At 43.7% G+C, this 27,676-nt stretch overlaps 1 protein-coding gene across 2 annotated transcripts in view; it reads right to left on the bottom strand.

The window, feature by feature from the left end:
* Positions 1-27,676, bottom strand: part of SLFN5 (schlafen family member 5) — a 54,083-nt gene that overhangs the window by 12,058 nt on the left and 14,349 nt on the right. The window contains exon 3 of one of the 2 annotated variants that reach the window (XM_017863179.1): positions 14,339-14,541. In XM_017863179.1, coding sequence (XP_017718668.1) covers positions 14,339-14,478 — 140 coding nt within the window. In that variant the 5' untranslated portion in view covers positions 14,479-14,541. The other variant, XM_017863180.1, reaches the window with a different exon arrangement.

Below are 27,676 nucleotides of genomic sequence, written 5' to 3'. Positions count from 1 at the left end.
AATGAGAAAGCTTTTGTGATCAGAAGTATCTCTGGGGTGTGCTAATATTTATTGTTTTTCTTGATGCTTTGTCTTTCTCCTCTCCCTGAGACCTTGGCAATTTTCAGATTATTTTATAGCCTAATATCAGGAGGGGACACATCTGATTGAGTTAGCAATCTGTCTTGTTGCTATGGAACAGATACATAGCAATGATGTTAGCTTCCCCTAATCCAAACGGTTTCCATCTTGTCAAAAAAAAAAATCATATATATACATCCTAGCTGTGTTTCTGTGAGCAGGGGCATTTTCAGTGAGAAGGGGCATAGGCAAGACTGAGCCCAACATCTCAGCACCTGGAGGATGCAGTTATTCAGCTTGCTCCAGAGTAACTCTACAAGACATCAAGCACTGCTGCCAAAACAAAAAAAAAAGTGTTTACTCCAGTGAGAACAAAGGATCTGAGATCCAGTAGATAATAAGTCATGAGTACACAATGTAAACATTGGCAAAAGAGCTCAAGTTTTTGTTGGGGTGTTACCAGGAAAAGCCACCTGCCCCAGCTGCCAAGAATTGCCACTGGAATGGCAGGTCCTTGGTGAAATTCACTGTATCCAAGACCTAGTCTTAGACATTTCAGGACCACAAAATTAATCTTTTTAGAACCCCAAAGTTCCCTTCTGAGGGAAGGTGATTTCGTACCCCAAACTCAAAATAGAAATAGCTGAGCCACAGTGATTACTTGATTACTGTTCAGTGGGAAATGTAAGTATCGGGGAGCTCAGGAGTTTATTTCGAAGCGTCTCATTCCTTCCTGTAGATGCAGAGCAGTGGTCCCCAGGATCAGTTTCATGGAAGACAATTTTTTCATGGACGGGGGTTGGGGGTTGGTGAGGGGATGGTTTCAGGATGGCACTGTTCTACCTCAGATCATCAGGCATTAGATTCTCATAAGGAGCATGCAGCCTAGACCCCTCACATGCACAGTTCACAATAGGGTTCATACTCCTATGAGAACCTAATGCCACCGCTGATATGACAGGAGGCAAAGCTCAGGCGATAATGCTCACTCACACTCACCTCCTGCTGTTCAGCCCGGTTCCTAACAGGACACAGACAGGTACTGGCCCACAGCCCGGGGGTTGGGGACCACTGGTGTAAAGTATGTGAAGCCAGATTTCAGAAGGTTGCTTGATAAGCATAAAATCAGATCAAAAGAGGCTTTTTATGACCTGATTGACCTCAGTATCCACAATTTCATGCAGCTGTGCCACAAGGCAATCAGTAAAAGGAAGGTGGCATCTTGTAACAGTAAATCGCTTGGGCTGTGGAATGAGGAAAACCTGAGTTCAAACTCCCAGTATTTGCCAGCTTTATGTCTTTGGGAAAATTGTTTTAACCTATTTTCATATACTCTGAAACAGGTTTAAAGGAACCAACATGGTAGTGTTTTGTGAGATTAAAACAGAAAAAAAAGCAGATATCCTGGAGAGATGAACAAGAATTTTCAAAGCATTGCTGTTCAAAATAGCAAAAAATTGGAAATAAATGTTGATAAAGTCATTCTCAGTATGGAAAATGACATTCGCTTTCACTATAACAGGCCCTATTTTGTTTTGTTTTTTTGAGACGGAGTCTAGCTCTTGTTGTCTGGGCTGGAGTGCAGTGGCGTGATCTTGGCTCACTGCAAACTCCGCTTCCTGGGTTCAAGCGATTCTCCTGCCTCAGCCTCCCGAGGATCTGGGACTACAGGTGCCTGCCACCATGCTCGGCTAATTTTTGTATTTTTAGCAGAGATGGGTTTCACCATGTTTACCAGGCTGCTCTTGAACTCCTAACCTCCAGTGATCCGCCTGCCTTGGCCTCCCAAAGTGCTGGGATTACAGGTGTGAGCCACTGCGCCTGGCCTATATGCACTATTTTGAATGAACTCTATGAATACAGTGTCGTAAAAAATACACAAACCACAGAACACATCTATTATGATTCCATTTATATGAAGTTCAAAAACAGGTAAAACTAAATAGTATATTATTTAGGGAGACATATATAGGTAGTAATATCATAAAGAAAAGTAAGGAAATAATAGATATGACATTCAAAATAGTGGCTACCTCTGGTTGGGGAGGAAGAGGATGGAATTAGGGAGACAGAAATAGGGGAGAAATATACAGGAAGCTTCTTAGCTTCTAGAAATGTATTTCTTAATTGGCGTGAATACATGTGTGTTCATTTTAATATTATTTTTATGCAATAAAGTTATATTCTCTGTTGTACATGTGGTATACTTTACAATAAAATTATCCCAAAATGAAATGAGTTTTCGTTTTTTCCCCAGGCATTGTTATACAAGTACAAACTTACTGCTCAGGCAGACAATGGTCCCCTGCAGGACTCCATCCATTGTTCCATGTATGCCTTTTCATCTCTAGTTAAAGCCCTGGGGCTCTACCTCCTAACTCTGAGAGACACACAGATTAGATCAGATTCTGCTAAAACACCCACGCGTACGCACACGTGCGCAGGCATACACACACACACACACCCCATAGAAGTCGTTTTCTAAAAGCAGATTCAGTGTTTTCTACATTGTTTTTATTCCAACTGACATATTTCCCAGCAGTAAATGTAATATGTGCTCAATGTGTCCAAAAAAAAACAACAAAAAAAACCCAAAGGCAGAACTGAAGAAAAATAACACTTACAAATTCACCATTTAAAGATTTAGCATTTCTAATGCATTTCCTTCAGCACTTGCCTCTAAATATTTTGTGTTGTTGGTTTGCAGAGCGATTAAAAATAAGATTTGTCTTTTTTTTAACATAATTAATCCTTTTTCTAATTAGAAGAATAACAGGAGATTCCAACATAAGAATCCCAAGAAAGATGTCTGTACCTCCTTCACCCCTCATAGACTATTGAAAACAACAGTGAGTGTTTTAAAATCCAGAAATTTATTTATCTATTTTTATTTTTTTGAGACAGAGCCTTGCTCTATTGCCCAGGCTGGAGTGCAGTGGCGCGATTTCGGCTCACTGCAGCCTCTGCCTCCTGGGTTCAAGTGATTCTCCTTCCTCAGCCTTCCGAGTAGCTGGGACTACAGGCGCAAGCCACCATGCCCAGCTAATTTTTGTATTATTAGTAGAGATAGGGTTTTGCCATGTTAGCCAGGCTGTCTCGAACTCCTGATTTCAGGTGATCCACCTGCTTCAGCTTCCCAAATAGCTGGGATTACAGGCATGAGCCACCACGCCCGGCCGAAATCCAGAACTTTAAACCTCGATATATATGCAGAAGGAATGCCAAGTGCAGTGAAAACTGGAGCAGGAAAGTTGATGACACCAAAATAGAATGCCTGCAGTGACGGATGCTAGGCATTGCTGGCAAAATTTGAAGTTCTCTGAAGTAGGAAGAAAACCAGTGACTCATGCATGATTACAGAACCCTCTGTCATAAGAGTTGGCACCGTGAACTGAGATTTCAGATTTCACACTATCTGGACAGTGTCCTTGCCCTGCCCCCTGCATTTCTTCCCACAAAAAACTGGATGCAGGAAACAAGAGATTCAACAAGGAAAGGAAGTTTAAAAATTCCCTGGCTGTGAAACCCCATCTCTACCAAAAAATACAAAAAACTAGCCGGGCGAGGTGGTGGGCGCCTGTAATCCCAGTTACTCGGGAGGCTGAGGCAGGAGAATGGCGTAAACCCAGGAGGCGGAGTTTGCAATGAGCTGAGATCCGGCCATTGCACTCCAGCCCAGGTGACAGAGTGAGACTCCGACTCAAAAAAAAAAAAAAAAAAAAAAAAAAAAAAAAAAAATTCCCTGGCTGTTTGTGAAGGGAGGTCCGGGAATGACAGCTGTACAGCAGGCCTACAGATCACCAGGCAAAACTGCACAATAGAGCAGCAGCAGGCTTCGGTGGACAGCGCCTAAGACCATGCAATTGATAGATCACTTAATCAGTCAGTAAACTGAAAGGGTGGAGAGTAGGGGATGAATTGGTCATAGGCACTTAGGAAGATAGGCAAATACAAAAGTAGTATAGTAAATAAAAGATAACCATAAAGCATTATTTGGCACCGTTGTAAATAAAGTCCTAGTCATGATAATATAAGCTCTGAATATTGTTCTGATAAAAAATGATGATATAAGATATAGTTGTATTGGCAGGATGTGGAGAAGGAAGGCATAGGATAAGAAGTGTTGGCCAGGTGCAGTGGCTCATGCTTGTAATCCCAGTACTTTGGGAAGACAAAATGGGTGGATCACCTGAGGTTAGGAGTTCGAGACCAGTATGGCCAACATGGTGACATCCCATCTCTATTAAAAACACAAAAATTAGCCAGGTATGGTGGCATGCGGCTGTAGTACCAGCTACTCAGAAGGCTGAGGCATGAGAATCACTTGAGCCCAGGAGCTGGAGACTGCAGTGAGCTGAGATCATGCCACTGCACTCCAGCCTGGGTGACAGAGTGAGACTCCATCTCAAAAAAAAAAAAAAAAAAGTGTTAACTATACTCAGGCCAGGCACAGTGGCTCACACCTGTAATTCCCCCATTTTGGGAGGCCAAGGTGGGAGGATTGCTTGAGGCCAGGAGCCTGGGCAACATAATGAGATAATGGGTCCCCATCTCTTCAAAAACCAAAACACCAAGCATGGTGGTATGCACCTGTAGTCCTACCTACTTGGGAAGCTGAGGTGGGAGGATCTCCTGAGCCCAGTGGATTGAGGCTGCAGTGAGCGAAGATCATACCACTGCACACCAGCCTGGGTGATAGAGTGAGACCCTGTCTCCAAAGATTAGAGAGAGAGAGAAAGAGAGAGAGAGAGAGAGAGAAATATACAGTCATCTTCCAGAAACAAACAATATCTTCTGTGGTCTGAATGTTTGTAACTCCCTAAAGTTCATTGTTCAAATCCTAACCCCAAAGGTGATGGTATTAGGAGGTGGGGCCATTGGAAGCTGATTAGGTCACGAGGATGTACCCTCATAAGTGAGATTAGTGCCTTATGAAAGAGGTCCAAGGGAGCATATATGGCCCCTCTACCATTCAAGGACCCAGTGAGAAGGCACCATCTCCGAGGGCCCTCTCCAGATACTGAATCTCTCAGCACCTTGGACTTCCCAGCCGCCAGAACTGTGAGCAGTAAATTTTTGTAGTTTATAAGCCACCCAGTCCATGGTATTTTGTTACAGCAGCCCAAATGGACTAAGACAATATCTAAAATAAGAGGGGGTAGGAGGGAGAACGGAGAAAATAAGCATGCTGTTTAGAAATACAGAAACAAATGCCAGAAGAAAAAGCCAGAGACACAAGAGGTTCCTGGCAAGCAGGAGAAGTGGGAGAGGGCGAGGCCGTTCCTTACTGTGTCTGAGGAACTGTGATTTTCCAAACTCCATTCATGAGACTCCCACTTCCAGTCAGAATAGAGTACTAGGGACTAGGCTCCTCTCCTGTCTGAAACAACTAAAATAGTTTTGAAGCAAATTTGATGAACACTAGAAAAAAAATCAAGATCTAAGATGTTCCACAAACCTTAAGTGCAAGAAATGTGAAAAAAAAAAAAAAAATACGGAGGAACATCATAATTAAGTTGTTCAAAACCAGTGATACAGAAAAAAATCTTCAAAGCATCCAGAGGAAAAAGGCACACTATATAAAGGGAAACAAAAGGTGACATTAGAATTTTTCCAGTATTGTGTTGTTGACAGGTGACACATAACCTGAAAATAGCCTCAGCTTTCCTTTTGGTTTTTGTTTTTTTAGAGACAGGGTTTCACTCTGTCACCCCGGCTAGAGTGCAGTCATGGCTCAATGCAGCCTTGAACTCCTAGGCTCAAGCTATCCTCCTGCCTTAGCCTCCCAAGTAGCTAGGACTACAGGAATGTGCCACAATTCACAGCTAATTTTTTAAATTTTTTGTACAGATAGGGTCTTACAATGTTGCCTAGGCTGGTCTCAAACTCATGACCTCAAGCGAATCTCCTGTCTCAGCCTCTTAAAGTGCTGGGATTACAGTTATAAGCCACCATGCCCCACTGCCCAGCTGTCTTTTTAATTTTCCCACGGATGTTGATTTAAGACAGTGACCAATTTGTCTATATCATAATGAGTAATTTCATGTAGAAATTTAGCTAATATCCATTTTAAATAATTTGGTGCCAGCAAGTGGCCATTTTGAGAGCACCAAAGATTATCAGAGTAAAGATTCAACCAGATTTTTTCATGGGCGGATCACCTGAGGGCAGGAGTTTGAGACCAGCCTGGCCAACATGGTGAAACCCTGTTTCTACTAAAAATACACTACAAAATTAGCAGGGTGTGGTGGTGTGTGCCTGTAATCCCAGCTACTCGGGAGGCTGAGGCAGGAGAATCACTTGAACCTGGGAGGTGGAGGTTGCAGTGAGCCGAGATCATGCCCAACTGCACTCCAGTGTGGGTGACAGAGTGAGACTCTGTCTCAAAAAAGAAAAAGAAAAAAAAAAAGGAATGTCTGTGCTGCATGAGAAACCATGAGGTCAGGCGAGGAGCGAGCCTAGAGCTAGTTTGGCAGAAGCATCATCAAGTTTTCCAGTGACAGCTAATGACCTAAAACAAGAGAAATAAGCCTTTTAAACCGGTCAAGAGTGAGGCTACAGTAAATAATGGGGTTTTAATGGTTTCCATGAAGTTAAAGGCCCAAGGGCTTGTCTAGATCGCTCTTGCACAAATAGAAAAAAATGGCTGTCTACAGTTGGGGTGCTTTGGGAAGGAGGCTGTTGAAGAACTGATATCAGGTTCCTGGAGGTCTTTATGTTTGGACTTTCAAAGGAGAAAATCCCTCACTGAAGACAGTCAATCCGTAAAGAGGTGCTCCAATTTCAGAAAACTTTGGCACCTATTGTCTTCAATATCCAGTTAAACCTAGAAATCCTCTCATCTGTCATTTTGTGAGAGATTTACAATAACTTTGGATAATCTTTAGTCTATCAGGAGAGAATATTTATCCCTCCTTAGACAAGTTTACCTCAAATAATGAATTGTGTTTTGGTAAAATTGTAACTTAGCCTTAAAAATTTTATGTCCCTTTTCTACTAAAGCTGAGAGCAAGTAAATGGAATCCTTTTAACAGGCTTCCTTGTTCTCTGAACAAAGTAGGAGATCATTTTTATATTGTATCAGAACTGAATCACAAGGGAAAACTTGTATCTTTTAACTCTTGATTGAGCATTTGGACAAAAACAGGGGCTTCAGTGAATCTCTGGAGCATGACTGTCCAGTTATATCATTGTCCTTCCCAAGGCAAAGGCAGGAAAGTATTGACTGTCTTTGTCTAAAGGTGCACTGAAAAAGGCAGAGAAAACTTCTACTACAGTAAAGCAAGTGACTTCTAGGTAGAATTGATGACAGATGGTGTGTGAGTTAGGCACTACTAGGAAAAAAGAAATGACAATTTTGTTGACGGTTCTGAAGTCTTAAATCAGTATCTCCATCTACTTGGTTTCTTTGCTGGCAGGACAGGAGTGTTACTAGGGGATATAAGAGGACCTTTGCATATAAGGCCTTCAACTGTAGGTTCGAGTCCTTCCTTTGCTTCTCACTTCAATGGATATTGGGGAAGTTTGAGTAATCATTTTGACAGGATCTGTCTGAATTTAGTAAGTTCTGCTTATTATTTTGCTGCTCCAATTATTTGTCCTATGTGAGTGGAATTTTTAGCCCCTTACACTGTCAGGTTTGGTGTCAAGATATTTATTTGGAGCAGGCATCAAATATAATAGAGAAAGCAAAGGTGTATTCAGAGCAGGTGCAACTTGATTATGAATAGAGAAGTCTCTGAAACATCAGCACATATTACAGTTCCATTTGCAAATTAAGTCTCTATTAAATTTGGCATGGTATCAAAGAGCAGGAAGGAATGTTTTTCAGTCAAGGACTAAGGGCTACAGTTGAGGGCTGGGAGATGGAATAAATATGTGGCTTATATGTAGGTTATTTGAAATACCTACCACCTGTGTGGTATGTTTACTCAGAGGAAGAGATTGAGCAAAAGGGACGGGGTTTAATGTAGAAAGAGTAGCACCATGTTTACCAGAAATCCAGAAATTGATGAGTTTGACCACCTGTATTTATAGTTAAATCATCTTGAGTGTTTAGGGAAAGGCAGACTATTGGGTAGTTTCTCCTTCTTCTGAGCACCCTCGTTGATCTGAACTGATGGATTTTTATTTGTCTTGATTCTGTTTACAATATCTATAAGTGTCCTTGTCAATAGGTGGTTGATTGGGAAGTGAGCCACAAGTTTATTTCGAGTCCTGTCTCATTTTAGTTCTAAAGCTCTTTCAAAATGCTCTGCCAGGTGTTACAATTCAGAAAAAGGGGTTGTTTTCCATTCTAATTTCTGTTTTAGAATTAAGTCTCCAATTTCATGATTAACTCCACTGACAAAATGAGATGAAAGGGCTGCTTTTTACCACCTTCTTTAACTGATGTGTTGGAAGGTATTTCGTAGTCTATCCTGAAAAGGTCCAATGGTTTTATTTTTTTGTTTGCATGGTCCAGTGGATTTTTATTAGAAATGTTTTGGGTATGGCTTTTAGGAGACTTTGCCTTACTTTTTGGATCCTTTTCCTTAAACCCTCAGATTTACTGTGGAAAGAGGGATACTGTGGGTCCCTTTCTGAGTCTGTCCAATTAGCTTTTGCCCTCCAGGATTTAGCACCTTAGCTTCTGACCAACATGTGTACACGTTGATAGAGGTTAGGTAACCCTACGTCATATGTACCTAGAAGAATTGTAAATTCTTTTATGAATTTTTGCTGGTCTTGTCTGGGTTTAGGGAAACCTTTAAGTATGACTTTTAATTCAGCTTGGATCCAAGGTTTAAATTCTACAGATGCCCGCATACCTGGCTTAAAGAGAGGGATGGATATTCAGAGGCAACTGGAATTTTGGAGTTTTATGAGAGTTATTGGGCAAAGGGAGGGGGTCTGAAAAAGGGGAAGAGAAGTGAGCAGTTGACTGAAGTACAGGAGAGAGATTATTGAAAGTAATGGCAAAAATCGCAATTACTCTTGCACCAACCTAATAGAAGGATAAGGGGGAAGAGAGAGAGCTGGATACAGGGAGGCACCTGGAAGACAAGAAAAAGAAGCATTTACTAGGGAAATTAGTCTAGCTCTTTGTTGCTTAAGTTTGTCAAATTTCCCATTGGCTTTGGGCAAAGAATCTTTCAATGAAGAAATTTTTTATCAGAATTTCATTTGGAGGCCTCTGCCTACCAACAAAAAACTGCAGCCCCATTGATCCTGAGAAATCTTACTCCTACTTTTCTAAGGTGCATGTCAAATGAACAATTTTGTTCAAATCAAATGTTCCCCAAAGTAGCCAGTAAAGGCCCAAATCATCCTTGGAGTCATGCCATTAGGAAGGTAGGAAAGTAGGTGCATGAGTTAGTATTGTACAAAGAAGAAGCGGTTTCTCCTAGATGAGGAGGGTATGCAGACTTAGAAGATCCCATGAGAGCTGTTGGCCATCAGTAGGAGTATAATTCTTGTGCATTTTGCGTCTCAGGTCCCCAACCTTACAGTTGGCCACCTCCTAACACAGACCAAACAATCTTTGCCCCCGAGTAGGCAGAAAACCAGAGAGAGCACTCCCTGTGGACCAAAGTGAAGCTCTCAGGACAAAAACGCAAGATGGAAGGAGAACCTGAGCTGGTTTTATTGGTGACTCCATAATAAAATTTGTTCACATGGACATGGGTTCAGGGAGAACCACAAACTCACTGGACTGTGAAGTGAGCTTGAACAGGCTTATAGGACCTATGCCTGTGTCCGACCGTGTCATTTTCCTTCTTCAGACAAACCACTTTTAAACAGCACAACACAAACACACACAAAAGAGAGCCAAAAAAGGTGAAAGAGAATGGCCTGATTCCACCTAGGGTGCCAAATAAATGGGAACCAATAACAAAACCCAGGTATCAAATGAGAATAAGTAGCTGAGGAACTCAACCCAAAGAGACATTCAGAGCCAGTGCTGACTTATCACATCAGTGCAAACTCAACAAGCCACTCGCTGCAAGGTGCAAGATGCCTCTGTAGCAGCCATCCTGTTTGAAAATGGGAGTCCACACAGTGGGCAGTGCAGATGGTATCTTGGTGGAACCTCCAAAGAAACTAAAGACATTAATGAAGTCTGCCTGGATGAGAACAAGCAGAGGCTGTTTATTCAGAGCTCACTATAATGAGGGAGTCAGTCGCCAGCATCACTCACATTCGTCAGAGCCTCAAAGACAGGCAGGAGACAGAAAGACTGATAGTGACAAAAAGGGAATGCTCAGGTATGGTATGATTCAAGGGTGTTGTCATAGGGAAGCTGGAAGCAGGCTAACCAGAAATGAACATCCTGTATGATTAGTTTGGGGAACATATTTGGCTTTCTCTGACTGGTCCTAAGTTGGAATCTGGAGTAAAAATTAAGGAAGCTGTCAGTTATTGACCAGGTCCTGACCACTACCAGTCAACTGCTGCAGAAGCTGTGGTTTGGCTTCCCAGGCTGGTTACTGCAGCAGTTGTGGGTCAGAGTTCTATTTTTGTATATGTCCTGGCCAGAGTTTATATGTATATTTAGCCTCTCAACTATAAAATTTCTAGAGAAAAATATAAGAGAAAATATGTTTGCCTTGGGTTAGGCAAACAATTCTTAGAGATGACATTAGATGAACAAAAGAATTTTTTTTTCTTTTTTCTTTTTTTTTTTTGAGATGGAGTCTCCCTCTGCTGCCCAGGCTGGAGTGCAGTGGCGCTATTTCGGTCACTGGAACCTCCGCCTCTTGGGTTCAAGCGATTCTCCTGCCTCAGCCTCTCGAGTAGCTGGGATTATAGGTACCCGCCACCACGCCTGGGTAAATTTTGTAATTTTAGTAGAGATGGCATTTCACCATGTTGACTGGGCTGGTCTCAAACTCCTGACCTCAAGTGATCTCCCCGCCTCAGCCTCCCAGTGCTGGGTTCATAGGCATGAGCCACTGCACCCGCCCTAGATGCACAATAAATTTTTTCTAAATGATATATTGGACTTTAAGAACTTCTCTTTCTGAAAGACACTATTAAGAGAATGAAAATATAAGCCCCAGTCCGTCAGAGGAGGGGACAATAGGAGGAGCGAGAGCATCAGGATGGTGCTAATGGATGCTGGGCTTAATATCTAGATGATGGGATGCTCTGTGCAGCAAATCACCATGGCAACACATTTACCTATGTAACAAACCTGCATGTCCGGCACAAGTACCCCTGAACTTAAAATAAAAGTTTAAGAAAATATAAGCCCCTGACTGGAAGAAGATATTTGCAAATTACATAACTGATAAAGAACTTGTACGCAGATTACATATAGAACACTCAAAAAGTAATGATAAAAAAATCCGAATTTAAAAATGAATAAAAGACTTGAATAGACAATTTACCAAAGAAGATATATGGATACAAATAAGCACATTGAATTACGCTCAACATCATTAGTCATTAGGGAAATGCCTATTAAAACTTCAGTTTTACACATCTATTCATCTATTAGAATGGCTAAAATGACTAATCATACTAGTTGTTGGTGAAGATGTAAAGGAATGGGCATCCTCATAAACTCCTGGTAGGGATATAAAGGGGTATGACCATTTTGGAAAATAATTTGGTAGTTTCTTAAGAAGTTCTGCATACACTTACCATATGACCCAGCCATTCCACACCAAAGTGTTTACCCAAGAGGAAAAAAAATAGGCATATGTCCATACAAAGACTTGTACATGAATGTTCATAACATTTTTATTTGTGAAAGCTATAAACTGGAAACAATCCGAATGCCCATCAGCAGATGAATGAAGAAGCCAATAATGATTATCCATATAATTGAAGACCACTCAACCATAATAAAAAGGAAAGAACTATTGGTACCCACAACGACATAGATGGATCTGAAAACAATGATGCTGAGTGACAGAAGCCAGACATAAAAGAGTGTATATCATATGATTCAATTTGGAGTAGTCCTCCCTTATCTTTGGTTTGGCTTTCCATGCTTTAGTTACCACAATAAGCTCTGGTCCAAAATATTAAATTAAAATTCCAGAAATAAATGATTCATAAGTTTCAAGTTTCATTCTGAGTAGCCTAATGAAATCTCAGGCCATCCACTCCCTCTCACCCTGGGACGTGAATCATTCCTTTGTCTGGTGTACTCACCCTGTATATGCTACTAGCCCTTAGTCACTTGGTAGCCTTCTTACTTATCAGATCGACTCTAATACTGCTTGTATTCAAATAACCCTTATTTTATTTAATGGCCTCAAATCTCCAGAGTAGTGATGCTGGGAATTCAGACATGCCAAAGAAAAGCCTTTCTTTAAGTGCTTTCTTTAAGCGAAACAGTGAAAGTATAGGAAAAAAACATAGTAGATACATGGTTTGGTGCTACCCATGGTTTCAGGCCTCAACGTAGGGTCTTGGGACATATCCCATAGTTAAAGTGGGACTGCTGTAAACACCTGTGAATTTTTACAATCAGGCCAGGAGTCAATCGCAGCATTTTCCTCTCCTTCCTTTTACATGGAAATAATAAAACTGCTTATTTTCTTAAACAAAAGAGTTTAAGTCTTGTGACATTTTTATGGTGGGGGGGGGGTTCAAGCAATTCTCCTGCTTCTGGCTCCGAGTAGCTGGAATTACAGGCATGTGCCATCACACCCAGTTAATTTTGTTATTTTTTGTAGAGATGGGGTTTCACCCTGTTGGCCAGGCTGGTCTCGAACTCCTGACCTCAAGTGAACTGCCCACCTCACGTGATACGCCCACCTTGGCCTCCCAAAGTGCTGGGATTACAGGCATAAGCCACTGTGCCCCACCTCTTGTGACATTTAAATGAAAGTTTCTGACACAGGATGTTATCACACTGAATTGCTTGTCTGTTATCCTGCCACAGGAACTCTCACCTCCCATCATACAGACAGATTAGGAATCGGTTTCTTTTTCCCCTACAAAGGCAGGCACAGACTCCGCCCCCTTCTCACAGGGCAAGACCAAACTCAAGCCACTGCTCTCACCTCCTAGAGGCTTGGCTCTAAACCACCGCCCTCCCATCTGCTATTGGTAGGGGAAGGGGAGAAACTATTGAAAAGTTCCCCCCATCCTCCCTCAAGCATCCCCTCCTGCCTGCATTAGTGCCAAAGGATCCCCTTCTGGTACAACCGAGACCCTCGAGATTTCAGCACCCCAACATTTTTAGTGACGAAACCATGAAAATTCTGATGAGGCCCTTGCTTGTTTGCACATGTTAGCTACCCGCTTTTGCCCAATATTCCTTTTCTAGCAATATAATTATAAACTGCCGATGCACCATTTCTTTGTCAAGCAGGGGAATATTGCTTCAGAGTCATAAAAAATTTAGCAGAAGGAATGAATGCCTTTAAGGGCATTGCGACTAGCTGCTGACGCCCGGAAGTCCGGTGGTTCAAGGTGTAATCTGAGACTAAGAAATAGACTTTCCCCCTAGGTTTCCTGAAAGTCCCCCTCCCTTCCTTCCTAGTTGCATAAAACTCCCCGCTACTTATTTTTGTTAGGGTGGATTTGAGAGATCTTGCCCTCTTGCCTTCTCGCTTTGGCCAAATGGAATAAATCTTCCTCTGTCTCCAAGCACCTGTGTGTCAGTGTTTGGCATCAACAGCACATCTGGTCCTGAGCCTGAGCCTGAATTTGGGCTTCTACAACTCTGGCTCCCGGGACACATGCAAGAGGGAAACGGAATCACACCTTAGTCTCAGCCACTGCGGACAGAACCCACTGGGGCTCTAGTTAGTCACTGTATGGGGGATACAGGGCTTCGTGGGCTGCCCTAGTAGCCTGCCCCTGTTGTTACAGTTTCAAGACTGACGTTCCAAGCCAGGAGCTTATAGGCAAGCCTCTGGAACAAAGCCTCTTGTAATAGACTGGACATTGGCCCTATTTGTCCCCAGGCCACAACCCATTTATCTTCATCCTCGGGAGGACCTCCTTCGTGCTCCTGAACCGTGGGGAAATGTTGCCAGGCTTGGTTTGGCAAGATTTAGGCTGTGCTGGGTCGGCGCCTCTCCCTCCTCCCCAGCTCGCCCCGCGTTCCGAGCCTCCCCAGCTCCCAAGTCCTCCGCCGCTAGCTGTCGTTGGAGGTGCTCCTGAGTCAACAAACTAAATCTCCCCAGCGGGAAAGACGCTCTCCCGGCAGCGCCCAGACCTGGGGAGCTGCAGTCGCCGCACCTTGCCTTCACCACAGCCCCATAGGAGAACCCGCGCAGGCTGGAGGAGGTTTGGGGAAGGCCTGGGCAAAGAAGCGCGGGGGATTCATTACCCGCCGGGGTTCTCCTCTGCAGCGCGTCTCCCTCCAGGAGCAGGAAACAGAGCCTCCCAAGTCCAGAGCAGAGAAGTTGATCCCGCGGGGTCCCGGGCTTTTATCAGCTGAGCTACGTGACACCTCCCAGGGCGGGGCATCGTGCAGGAGACAGACAGAGGGACAGCCCAATCGCATCATTACGTGGAGCGGGAAGCCCACTCCTGAAAAGACAACAGCCTTGGTAAAGGAGGGGAAGCGCTTTGTTGCTTCTCTGTGTTTTCTATTTTATTTTATTTTATTTTATTTTTAGATTTTCAGTTCTTATTTCACCCAGAGAAGGAGACCTGGGTATCTACCCCCACCTCCTTCAGAACCTCCCCGGCCCCCCTCGGAGTCTTCCTGGGACGCCACAAGCTGGGAGAGCGCTCCGCAGGTTCCTCCGCCAGCGCCTCCAGATCTTTTGATTTCTACTCGAATTACACAGTCAGCTGCTCCAGCTCTGTGCTGGAAGGAGGGCAAGGGGTATGGCGAGACTCGTTGGTAGATGGGGCACTGGGAGGAAGGGAAAGCAGAAAATTAAGCCTCTGTTTTCGCCTCCCTCCTTCCCCCACTAATTCCAGAATGTTGCTTCCTCCTCCTTACTTTTGCTGGCGCCAAGGGCTCCGACCAGCACCTGCCAGGCGTAGGTGTGGCCACGGGGGCGAAACCTGGCAGGCTCTGGAAAGAGCGTTTTGTTGACAGGAAAGAGAAACTGTTCCTTGTATTCATCACCTACCGCAGACTTCATCACGCCCGAGTCTTAGACGGGGCTGTCAGATTTCAGTGTGTTTCTCTTAATTGTAGTACCAAATTTGTACTGGGCGCTGGCGAAGGGCCTGGGTCCGCCCCGCGCAGCCCTCCCGAACTGTCCGTGCTTGCGGCGTGCGCTGCTGCCCTGTGTGGCCTGTGCTGGGAACCTGAGGGCCAAAGTGGGCCCCGCCGCAGCACGGGGGTACGAGGGAACCAGGAGCTGGCTGCCTGGGGGCAGATTTGAACCCGTGCTCCCGGCGGATATAAGTAGCACTTGGGGACTCCTATTCAGCCCAATCCTAATTCCAACTGCCCTCTCTAGGTACCTACCCTTTACCCTTTTTCCGTTTTACAATTCTGGTGAGTAGATGTTTCTCTATCCCTTCTCTTCCAACTCCAGCGCTCAGAGCCAGGAGGACTCCTGGAGCCCGCCCAGCAAGCCCCTCTCTCTCCCATCTTCTGCTCAAGAGCTCGAGGTCTCAGTAGACCGAGCTGAGGAAAGGCCGCCTGTGGAGCCTGAGCCAGGCGCAGACTGGGTCGTCACAGTCTGGTCCGGGGCGCTGGAAGTTTTACCCACTTCTCAAGAACCGACCAGCAAGAGATCAGGCCTGACCCTTTGCAAGTGACAGAATCCAAAGCTTTGAGCTCATGGGAAAGTGGCTGTAAAGAAAGTCACTGCAGGGCCACACAGGTCTCTGGCGAGGCTACCCAAGAACATTTAAATCCCTGCCCAGAGAAGAAGAGGCTCCAGTTATCTTGCACCTTCCTGGGAATTGGCAGTCCCTCAGAGCAGGGGTTCTGCAGCCACCGGCAGCGCCAGGAGACAAGGATGGTGGCCAGTTAGCAGAAAATCAAGGCAGACGGAACAGTCTGGAAAACACCACCTACGGTCACCTCTGGAGCCTGGAATTATGGGATAACTTTTCGATTTTTAAATGTATTGTCAAATAGCTAAAGTACACGGAAAGTACAAAATAATAGCAAATTGAACACCCGTGTATTCACCACACAGCTTAAGCAATAACATCAGCAATATTTGTGTACCCAGCTGGTCTCATTCCCTCTTTCCACTTGTCCCCTGCTCACCTGATAACCAGTACAATTTTATGAGTGTGAAGTTACTAATTCCCATGCAACTGTTTATACTTTCAGTACATGCGTATATGTCCCTCATCAACACATGACACTGTTTCAACACATTTATATGCGTTTAAACTGCATGTAAATGGCATCATGTTGGCCAGATGCAGTTACTTATGACTGTAATTCCAGCACTTTGGGAGGCAGAGAGGGAAGACGGCTTGAGGCCCAGAGTTTGAGACCAGCCTGGGCAACATAGCAAGACTCTATCTCTACAAAAAAAAATTGTTTGTTTGTTTGAGACAGAGTCTCGCTCTGTCACTCAGGCTGGAATGCAGTGGTGCCGTCTCGGTTTGCTGCAACGTTGGCCTCCAGGGTTCAAGTGATTCTCCTGCCTCAGCCTCCCAAGTAGCTGGGACTACAGGTGTGCGCCACCATGCCCAGCTAATTTTTGTATTTTTAGTTAGAGACGCGATTTCACCATATTGGCCATGTTGGCCTACAAACTCTTGACCTCATGATCTGCCTGCCTCAGCTTCCCAAAGTGCTGGGATTACAGGTGTGAGCCACTGCCCCCAGCCAAAAAAATTGTTTTAAATTAGCTGGGTGTGGTGGCGCCTGCCTATGAAGTCCCAGCTACTCAGGAGGCTGAAGCGGGAAGATGGCTTGAGCCCAGGAGCTGAAGGATGCTGTGAGCTCTGATTGTGCCACTGCACAGGCAATAGAGTGAGACTCTGTCTCTTAAAAAAAAAAAAAGTATCATATTGTATGTGTTCTGTAGAACTTACTCCCACACTTTAACATTTTGCTTTAAAGATTTGTTCGTGTATTTAGATCATTGCTTTTCATGGCTGTATGAGCTGAATCATTTCTGCTCTTCTTTCCATCCATACCCATTGGTCTCCAAAGTATCCAGGCCTCCCCAAAAGTTCCTGCAGAAGACCTCAGTTCCACTGGCTTTCAGGTCATAATTGTTCCAGCACTACTTTTCCATTTCTGGTTCCAGCCCTCCTCTCCCACATTCTCAAGCTTCTAGAGGGTCATGAGAGAGGAAAGATGCCAAATGCCTTTGATAAAATGTCGCCTTTCCAGTGGTTTGCATGTTTGTTTGTGTGGAGTGGGAGGGAAGTGAGGGCAGATGTGACTTATTCCGAGTATTAATTCAAGTTTAAAAGCAAAATCTTTAGGTTTGCCTTGTCCAGTAACAAATGCCAAGAGCTATAACTGCTTATTCTCTCTCTCTCTTCTCTCTCTCTCTCTCTCTGTCTCTCTCTGTCTCACACACACACACACACACACACACACACACACTTGCTTAATGCAATATTTACACTGTTTTTGCTTCAACAAACTAAATAGGAGAAGAGAGGTGGTAGGTTAAAGGGGCATGCTATCTTATTAAGGGCAGTCAGTCTCTCACAGAAAGAATCACTGTATTAGTGTAGGGAGAATCACTGCCTACATCAGCTGTGTGTAGACTGGAGGTTGCATGCCATGGTCTACAGATTCCTCACTACAGAAAACTTGCTTCAACATTCTCCATGAGAGTCACAGCGAGATTGATTATGGGGTCAATGCTCAATGGCATTGTGGCTGGCCAAGTTTTTTTGCAGAAACTTTTACTAGGGGACTGAGGATTATAGCAGCAAGCCATCTTAGCATAGAGCCTTATCTGTGTTTCCACAGACTGTCTTTCAAACCCAAGCAACTTGTTCATAATATTCACTTTTCAGGCAAAAACATATTTTCCACTTTTTTTCTTTTCTTGATAAAAAGTTTAAAGAATAAAATTTGCATAAACACGTGTGTGATGTTTCTTAGGAACAATGTTTGCCATTTGACAAAGTGTGGTGAAATTTTGTCAGAACAAGTTTACTTGAAGGAGGGATGAGACATCCTTTATCAATGTTTATATGAATCACACGCATCAGAGAGAGTGGGAGGGAGAATCTTGGTTCTCTGGCACTCCCAGTACCCACAATGAGATCCAAGAGTGTCTGGATGATTTTCCTGTCTCAGTAAGTAACTAAGCTTTTCCTGAAGGAGCTCAGTTAAGTCCAAGCTTAATTTCAGTCAAGTCCAATGTTTAATTTGCTTTTTCAGCTACAGGAAATGAAAGTGTGACTCAGAATTTTCTCTCTATATCCCCTCAGATCTTTAGCACACTGAGAGTAATTACAGAGTCTCAAAGCATATCCTCACAAGATGCTTTATTTATTACAAAGGAAAAAACACTAGTTTTCCAGAGAATCCTGGACTATATCACCTTAACCAAGTTATCAAGGTTAACATCATTAGTAACAGGAAAAATTAAATTGCCTGCCACTAAAAAGAACAATTTTTATTTCTTATGTATTCCTGACCCAATAAAACAAAACAAAACAGCGCAATGAGAATGTAACTATAAGGAAACATTAGAGGGTTCAATGGTGCCCACCTGTAGTCCCAGCTACAGGGGAGTTTGAGGCAGGAGGATTGCTTGAGGCCAGGAGTTCAAGACCAGCCTGGGCAATATAGCAAAACCCTGCCCCAAAGGAAAAAGAAAAGAAAACATTAAACAAACCCAAACCCAAACTGAAAGACTGTTCTAGATTGAAGAACACTAAAAAGACAAGACAAAGTCACCATGTAATCCTAGGCGGGAGCTTGGACTAAAAAAAAAATTCTTTTTGCTATAAAGGACACTCTGGCAATTGTGAGAATGCACTTCAAAGACCTCAACTTGGAGCTTAATTCACAAAGGACCCCAGCTGCCTCACTCTTCCATTGCACGTTTGTGTGAAGGCCATGCTTCCATGGGCTGCTGCCAGCTGATGACTGAGTATAGCAAGGACAGGAGGGCAGGCCTTCTCCTGGGAGACAAAGGATGCCTATAATGGCCAACTTTTGCTTGACTTTGAGTGAATATCTGGCATACTTCCACCCAATCATTTTCCCCCTCTCCTCCACACAGGATCAGACTTGCATCATGGTCTGACAGCTCTCTCATCTTTCGTTGACTCCCAACTCTCAGCAAGATGGAAATGCCCAAATTCCCCTGACATATGGTAGAGGAAGAAATAAAGAGTTTGAGGGAAATGAGCATGAAGGAATGGCTATATTAGGTAAGACCAGAAGTAATCCTGCTAGAGGATTTTGTTCTATGACATGTCCCAGATTACACACCACTCACCAAGACCACCAGAAAGCACTGGTGAGAGGGGCACCTGCATCAAAGAAGTCCAGTGATGGCTGTCCACTGCATGCCAAAGAGGATGGTGGGTGAGGCAGTCTCAAAGCTGGGCCCATTAACACCCATGGGAATGCATGATGGGGGCCCTCAAATAATAGAAGCCAGGAGGTCACAATTACCACAGTGACTGGCATGGTTAGTCAGACAGCCACCGGGACTAGAGTCACAGGGAGTTGTGGAGATGGTTAATGGAGAATGAAGTCCTTAGAGGCAAAATAGACAGGCAGCCAATAAAAATGTTACTTAACATCCATAACCCACAAAGAGCAAGAATAAAGGAGCAGGAAGCTGTGGGTGATTGCCCCCAATGAAAAGCCACAACTTCTTGTTTAGTTCTCAAACCCAAGTCAATTTGCAGATCTGAAACCCACTGACTGAAGTGGTGGATTCCCAGGAGGAAGAATCTTACAATGCCATGTCAAGTATACACCATGACAATTCCTCCAGCTCTTCCCCAAAGGTACCTATGGGCATTTATTCATGTGACCATATGCTGGGGAAAGGAGATAACCAGACATTTCAAGGGCTGTTGAACATGGGAACTGAGTTAACACTGATACCCAGAAACCTGAAATATCATCACAGTCCCTGTTGCAATGGGACCAGGTAATAAATGGTGTCCTGTCTGAAATCTGACTCACAGTGGTTCATTTGGTCTGTGGATGATTTCCCAAGCAGCCAAGTGCACAGTTGGAATACTCCCAACATTAGGCCCTGGTATGTAAAGTACAACTATTATAGTGGGGTCGCTCAAAAGGAAACCTCTGAAGCTGCCCCCAACTCAGCCAAGATGATAAATCAAAATCGGTTTCATATTATAAGAGATTCATGCCACCATTAAAGAACTAAAGGATGCAGGGAAGGTAGTTTCCATTATATTTTCATTTAATTTGTTAGCCTAGCCCCTGAAGAAAATGGCAAGATCCTGAAGAATGACTGTAGACTACCACAGACTTAACCAAGGAGTAGCCCTTATTCCGGCTGCTATTTGGTATCATCTAGATCAATGTTAGTAAGCCTTCAGGTGAAAAGTGTGTGAGCACTGATTTGGCAAATGCATTCTCTTCTATTTCAGTTAGAAAGAAAATCAGAAACAGTTTACATTAATGTGGAACAGACCAAAATATTCAGCTACATTTTGCTCCAGGGTTATTTTAACTCATGCTCTCAATCATAATACAGTACAAAGAAATCTGCACCATCTGGACAGCCCAGAGAACACCACATGGACCCATTATGTTGACATCATGCTTCTGAACAGATGAACAAGTTACCATGGCTCTGGGGGCCATGGTAAGACATACGCATTCCAGAGAACTGGAAATAAACCATGCTAAGATTTCAGGAACCAGCCACTCCAGTGAAGTTTTAAGGGATTCAGTGGTAAGAGCTGTGCTAGGTGTCCCCTCTATAGTGAAGGACAAATTGCTGTGTCTTGCATCCCCTACCACAAAGAAGGAATCATAGCATCTGGCAGGCCTATTTAACTTCTACAGGCAACATATTCCATACCAAAAATCCTACACTGGACCATAAATCAGGTGACATGGAGAGCTGCAAGCTTCAAGGGGCCTAGAGCAGGAAGTACTGCAGCAGTACTGCAATACGTGGTGCAATCCTGTTGCAACTTGGGCCCTACAATCTAACAGCCTATGTCATTCTATCTGGCAATAGTCGGGCAATGCAGTATAGGGATCATGGCAAGCTCCATTGGGAGAATCCCAAGGCAGGCACCTGGGATTCTGGAACAAGACCATGACACCTGCAGTAGAGAATTATATGTCATTTGAGAAATAGCACTTGCGTGTTAGTGGACCCTGATAGAGACTGAACACTTATTCTCGGGTCCCCAGCTAAACATGCATCTGAAACTGTTCATAATAAGCTGGATTCTGTTGGACCTAACAAGTCCCCAAGCTGGATGAGCCCAGCAGCAGAACATGCTAATGTGGAAATCCAGGATGGAGCTTGAGCAGGAGCAAAGGACACATGTAAGCTGCAATGAGCAGGTAGTCCACATTCTCCTATACTCCCCTATGTTACCCACCACACTTGCACTAGTTTGCACCTATTTCTCTACAGGAGCTGGAGAGGTGCCCATACAACTGAGTGAAAGAGAAAAAAAACCTCAAGCATGGCTTATAGATGAGTTAGCTTAGTATGTGCGTGCAGACCAGAAATGAACTGTGACTGTGTTATAGCCACATGCTGTAGGCAGTAGTCCTGAAAGACAGTGAAGAGGGAAGATTTTCCCGGTAAGCAAAGCTCTGAATCATGCACCTGATTATTCACTTTGTGTGGAAGGAGAAGTGGCCTGAAGTAAGAATAAATAAGCTGAGTGTAGGGGTGTGCACCTGTAGTCTCAGCTTCTTGGGAGACTGAGGCAGGAGGATCACCTGAGCCTGGGAGTTTGAAGCTACAGTAAACTATGATGGCACTGCTGTACTCCACCCTAGGTAACACAGCAAGACACAGTCTCTTTCTTAAAAAGAATAAGAATAAGAAGGAGAAAGAGAAGAAATATATATCCTTGAGTCACACAAAAGAAACTGTCATCAGAGGGAACAGGCAACCTACGGAATGGGAGAAATTATTGCAATCTATCCATCTGACAAAAGGCTAATAACCAGAATCTACAAAGAACTTAAACAAATTTACAAGAAAAAAACAAACAACCCCATCAAAAGTGGGCAAAGGATATGAACAGACATTTCTCAAAAGAAGACATTTATGCAGCCAACGAACATATGAAAAAATGCTCGTCATCACTGGTCATTAGAGAAATACAAAATCAAAACCACAATGAGATACCATCTCACGCCAGTTAGAATGGCGATCATTAAAAAGTCAGGAAACAACAGATGCTGGAGAGGATGTGGAGAAATAGTAACACTTTTACACTGTTGATGGGAATGTAAATTAGTTCAACCATTATGGAAGACAGTGTGGTGATTCCTCAAGGATCTAGAACTATAAATAAATACTATTTGACCCAGTGATCCCATTACTGAGTATATACCCAAAGGATTATAAATCATTCTACCATAAAGACACATGCACATGTATATTTATTGCAGTACAATTCACAATAGTAAAGACTTGGAACCAACCCAAATGTCTATCAATGATAGACTGGATTAAGAAAATGTGTCATATATATGCCATGGATTACTATGCAGCCATAAAAAAGGATGATTTCATGTCCTTTGCAGGGACATAGATGAAGCTGGAAACCATCATTCTCAGTAAACTATCACAAGGACAGAAAACCAAACACCACATGTTCTCGCTCATAAGTGGGAGTTGAAGAATGAGAACACGTGGACACAGGGAGGGGAGCATCACACACTGGGGCCTGTCAGGGAGTAGGGGGCTAGGGGAGGGATAGCATTAGGAGAAATACTTAATGTAGATGACAGGTTGATGGGTGCAGCAAACCATCATGGCATATGCATACCTATGTAGCAAAACTGCATGTTCTGCACATGTACCCCAGAACTTAAAGTATAATAATAATAATAATAAAACACTACATCCCTAAGAGTCACAAATAGAAAAAAAAGAAGTACATACTTTTGGGAAGTGGCCAATGCTCTGGCTGCCTGGTCAGAGCCTTTAAAGAAAACAACTGGAAAATCAGAGCCAAGGAGGTCTGGGTAGACTCTAGAAGCATATAGATGGACTTTTGGGAATGGTTATAATATATGAACATTTTGTATCACATGTTAATACTCAACAGAGAGCATCTACCATGCAAGAGGCACTGAGCAGCCAAGTAGACAAAATGATTCAGCCAATTAACATCAGCCAGCCTTTGTCATCAGTCACTCCAGAACTGGCACAATAGGCACATGAACAGAGTGGCCATGGTGGCAGAAGTGGCTACATATGGGCCCTATAGAATGGACTCCTACTTACCAAAGCCAGTGTAGCCACTGCTGCCTCTGAATGTCCAACTTGTCAGGAACAGAGACCAACACTGAACTCCCAAAGTGGCACTAGTCTTCAAAGAGACCAACCAGCCACATGGTGGCAAGTTAACTGCATCAGCCCCCTTCCACACCGGAAGGGCCAGCAGTCTGAACTCACAGGGACAGATACCTATTCCAGAAATGGACTTGCCTTTCCCTCCCACAGAGCCTCAGCTGGCACCAGTCTCTGGGAGTTTGTGGAATATCTAATCCACAGGCATGGAATCCCACATATCACAGCATCTAACCAGAAGACTGTCTTCACAGCAAAGGAGGTGGGCCTGTGATCATGAGATCACTGTCTGTGTCACATACCACACCACCCAAGGCAGACAGCCTCATAGAATCTTGGAACCACCTTCTAAGAGTACAATTGAATGGCAGCTCAAAGAACACACTCTAAAAAGATGGGGTGCCATCCTTTGGGAGACAGTATATTTATTAAATCATAGACTCCTCGATGGTGCCATATCCCCACGAGGAAGAATACAAGGTCCAGGAGCCAAAGGGAAGAAACAGGAGTGGCCCCACTTACCATCACTTCCAGGGACCCACTGGGGTATTTTGTGCTTCTTGTCCATGTAGGTCCTGAACCCCAAAAGGGATGCACACTTGCCAGGGGACACAGCGAGCGTCCAAGGGAGCTATAAGTTCTAGCTGCTGAAGGGGCACTTTGATCTCCTCATGTGTAACAAGTTACCAGACTGGCAGGGATCATGGATCTTGCTCAGCAGAAGAGGGCAAGGCCGTTTTCACACAATGGGGGCAGGAAGGAATATGTGTGAATCCCAAATGATCTACTTGATTGCCTTCTGATACTCTGATGCCCTACTGTAAGGGTGAACAGATACATGCAGTAACCCCAAACCGATAAAGGTATGATTGCCAAAGGTTCAAACCACTTAGGAATGAGGTTTCTGGCCATACCCCTGGGTAAACAAGCCACCAAGACCTGCAGAGGTGAGAGCTGAGGGTGAGAGGTGTTTAGAATGGATAGTGGAGGAGTGGAAGGATGAGAACCAGTTGCAGCCCTGAGATCCATTGCAGTGACAGGGCCTGCAGTTCATCCCACTAACCTCTCACTTCTGATTTCCCCTTGGGAGGAATGGCCTACAGGGGCCATGCAGAGGCTGCATAGAGGAATTGGTCAGTACACACAGAAGTGGACGGCAGTGGGCCAGGCACAGTGGCTCACACCTGTAATCCCAGCACTTTGGGAGGCCGAGGTGGGTGGATCACCTGAGCCCAGGAGTTCGAGACCAGTCAGGACAACACGACAAAACCCCGTGTCTACTAAAAATACAAAAACTAGCCGGGCATGATGGCATGTAATCCCAGTAATCCCAGTTACTTGGGAGGCTGAGACAGGAGAATCGCTTGAGGTGGAGGTTGCAGTGAGCCAAGATAGTGCCACTACATTCCAGCCTGGGTGACAGAGTGAGACTTTGTCTCAAATAAATAAATAAGTAAATAAATAAGAAGTGAACTGCAGTGGTGTGAGCATGCACCTGACAGACCTCCCATTATGGAGAGCTTACACAGCCAAGAACCCCAGCTGCTGCTCTTTGAAACCCATCCTGCTTTTGTGCCAAGGCCGTACTTCCCACAGGCTGCTCCAGCCAGTGACCAAGCACAGCACAGACACTAAGACAGGCCCATTCTGGGAGACGTGGGACTCCTCTGATGGCCAACTTTGACTTGGGGACTCCCTGATGGCCTTGCCAAACCTTTTTGATAAAGCACTTTGGTCTAGGAAGCTTCTACCCGACCTTCCTTCCTCTGTCCTTCACTCAGGGTCAGACTTATAATGTGATCTGACAGTTCCCCCAGCATTTCCTGGCTCTTGCTCCTTTCCTCTCACAGGTGTTTCTCCTGAGAAAATTCTTGCATGTTTAATCCCAATTTGAGGGATTATTGGGACAATTATTGGGACTACTGTTGGAACAGTTGACAAACTGTCACTGGGGGTGTGTAGATTAAATGGCAGTATTGTATAAATTCATGTTAATTTCCTGGTAGTGATGACAGCACTGTGATTATATAGGAGTGTGTCCTTGGTGTTTAGGAATTACACAGTGAAATGTTTAGGATAATGGGGCAACTTACTTTCAAATGGTTCCCCCAAAATCCTAGATAGATAGATAGATAGATAGATAGATAGATAGATAGATAGATAGATGATAGATAGATAGATAGATAGATAGATGATAGATAGATAGATAGATAGATAGATAGATAGATAGATAGATAGATAGGCAGGCAGAGTGAGAAAGAAAGAATGATCAAACAAATGTATATAATGTTTTGTGGGGAGAGTGAATAGGAGTTTTTTGTAGTATTCTTATGACTTTTCCATAAATTTGAAATTATCAAAAATAAAAAATGTTTAAAACATTCTGAAGACATACATTCAGCCAACAATCATGAAAAAAGCCTCTACATCACTGATCATTAGAGAAATGCAAATCAAAACCACAATGAGATGTCATCTAACACCAGTCAGAATGGCGATTATTAAAAAGTCAAAAAATAACAGATGCTGGTGAGGTTGTGGAGAGAAAAGAACACTTATACACTGTTGGTAAATTCAGCCATTGTGGAAGACAGTGTGGTGATTCCTCAAAGACCTAAAAACAGAAATATCACTCAACCCAGCAATCCTATTACTGGGTATATACCCAAAGGAATGTAGATCATTCTATTATAAAAACACACACACGTATGTTCATTGCAGTACCTCTCACGATAGCAAAGACATGGAATCAACCTAAATGCTCATGAGTAACAGACTGGATAAAGAAAATGTGGTACACATCATGGAATACTATGCAGCCATAACAATGAATGAGATCATGTCCTCTGCAGGGACATGGATGGAGCGGGAGGACATTATCCTTGGGAAACTAACACAGGAATAGAAAACCAAATACCACATGTTCTCACTCACAAGTGGGAGCTAAATGATGAGAACACATGGACACATAGAGGGGAACAACAACACTGGGGCCTTTTGGAGGGTGGAAGGGTGGGAGGAAGGAGAGGATCAGGAAAAATAACTAATGGGTACTAGGCTTAATACCTGGGTGATGAAATAATCTGTACGACAAACCCCCATGACACAAGTTTACCTGTGTAGCAAACCTGCACTTACACCCATGAACTTAAAAGATTTTTTAAAAAAATCTTAAACAATGCTCAGAATCTTGATTAAAAGTCTTAGTGCAAAAGGGCTTGCATAACTAATATGGTTTGAGTCTGTGTCCCCACAAAAACCTCATGTCGAATTGTAATCCCCTGTGTTGGAGAACGGACGTGGTGGGAGGTGACTAGATCAAGGGGGTGGATTTCTCCCATGCTGTTCTCATTATAATGGGTGAGTTGTCCTGAGATCTGGTTGTTTAAAAGTTTGTAGCACCTCCCCCTTCCCTCTCTTCATCCTGCTCCAGTCATGTAGGATGTTCTGGCTTCCCTTACACCTTCTTCCATGATTGTAAGTTTCCTGAGGTCTCCCCAGCCGTGCTTCCTGTGCAGCCTGTGGTACCATGAGCCAATTAAACTTCTTTTCTTTATAAATTACCTTGTCTCAGGTAGTTCTTTATAGCAATGTGAGAACGGACTACTATAATAGCCTTCTTCTTTATCTTAAAACTCATCAAGGACACCAAGGCCATTCCACCCAAATTAAAAGTTTCCCTTTTATCCTCCAAAGTGATTTATAGCAGGAAGATGGAAGGCTGTTTACACTTTCATTGATTGCTTAGTTTTGTTCATATAATTATGCATTTTAACATTCTTGCAGAATTAGTTTGCTAGGGCCGCCATGACAAAATACGAAGACCGGGTGGCTTAAACAACATGAATTCACTTTCTCACAGTTCTAGAGGCTGAAAGTCCAAGATCAGGGTGTCAGCAGATACTGTTTCTTCTGAGGCCTCTCTTTTTGGCTTGCAGTTGCTGCTTTCTCACTGTGCCCTCACATGGTCTCCACTCTGTATACATGTGCCTCCCTGGTATTTCTTCCTCTTCTTAGGAGAACACTGATTGTATTGAATTAGGGCCCCACTCTTATGACCTTAGTTAGCTTTAATTACCTCTTTAAAGATTTCATCTCTAAATGTGTTCACATTTTGAGGTAGTGAGGGTTAGGGATTCAACATAAAAATTTTGGAGAACCACAACTTATCCCATAACATAGAGTGTACCTTTCTCCCTTTAGTTAAAGGTTACTTATGTCACCACCACCCCCACACATACACCAGAAGGCAACTTTTCTAAAAGAAAACC

Source organism: Rhinopithecus bieti, unplaced genomic scaffold (genome assembly GCF_001698545.2).
Source record: "Rhinopithecus bieti isolate Rb0 unplaced genomic scaffold, ASM169854v2 scaffold_68516, whole genome shotgun sequence".
NCBI lineage: Eukaryota > Metazoa > Chordata > Mammalia > Primates > Cercopithecidae > Rhinopithecus > Rhinopithecus bieti.
This window is presented reverse-complemented; position numbering and strand designations above follow the sequence as displayed.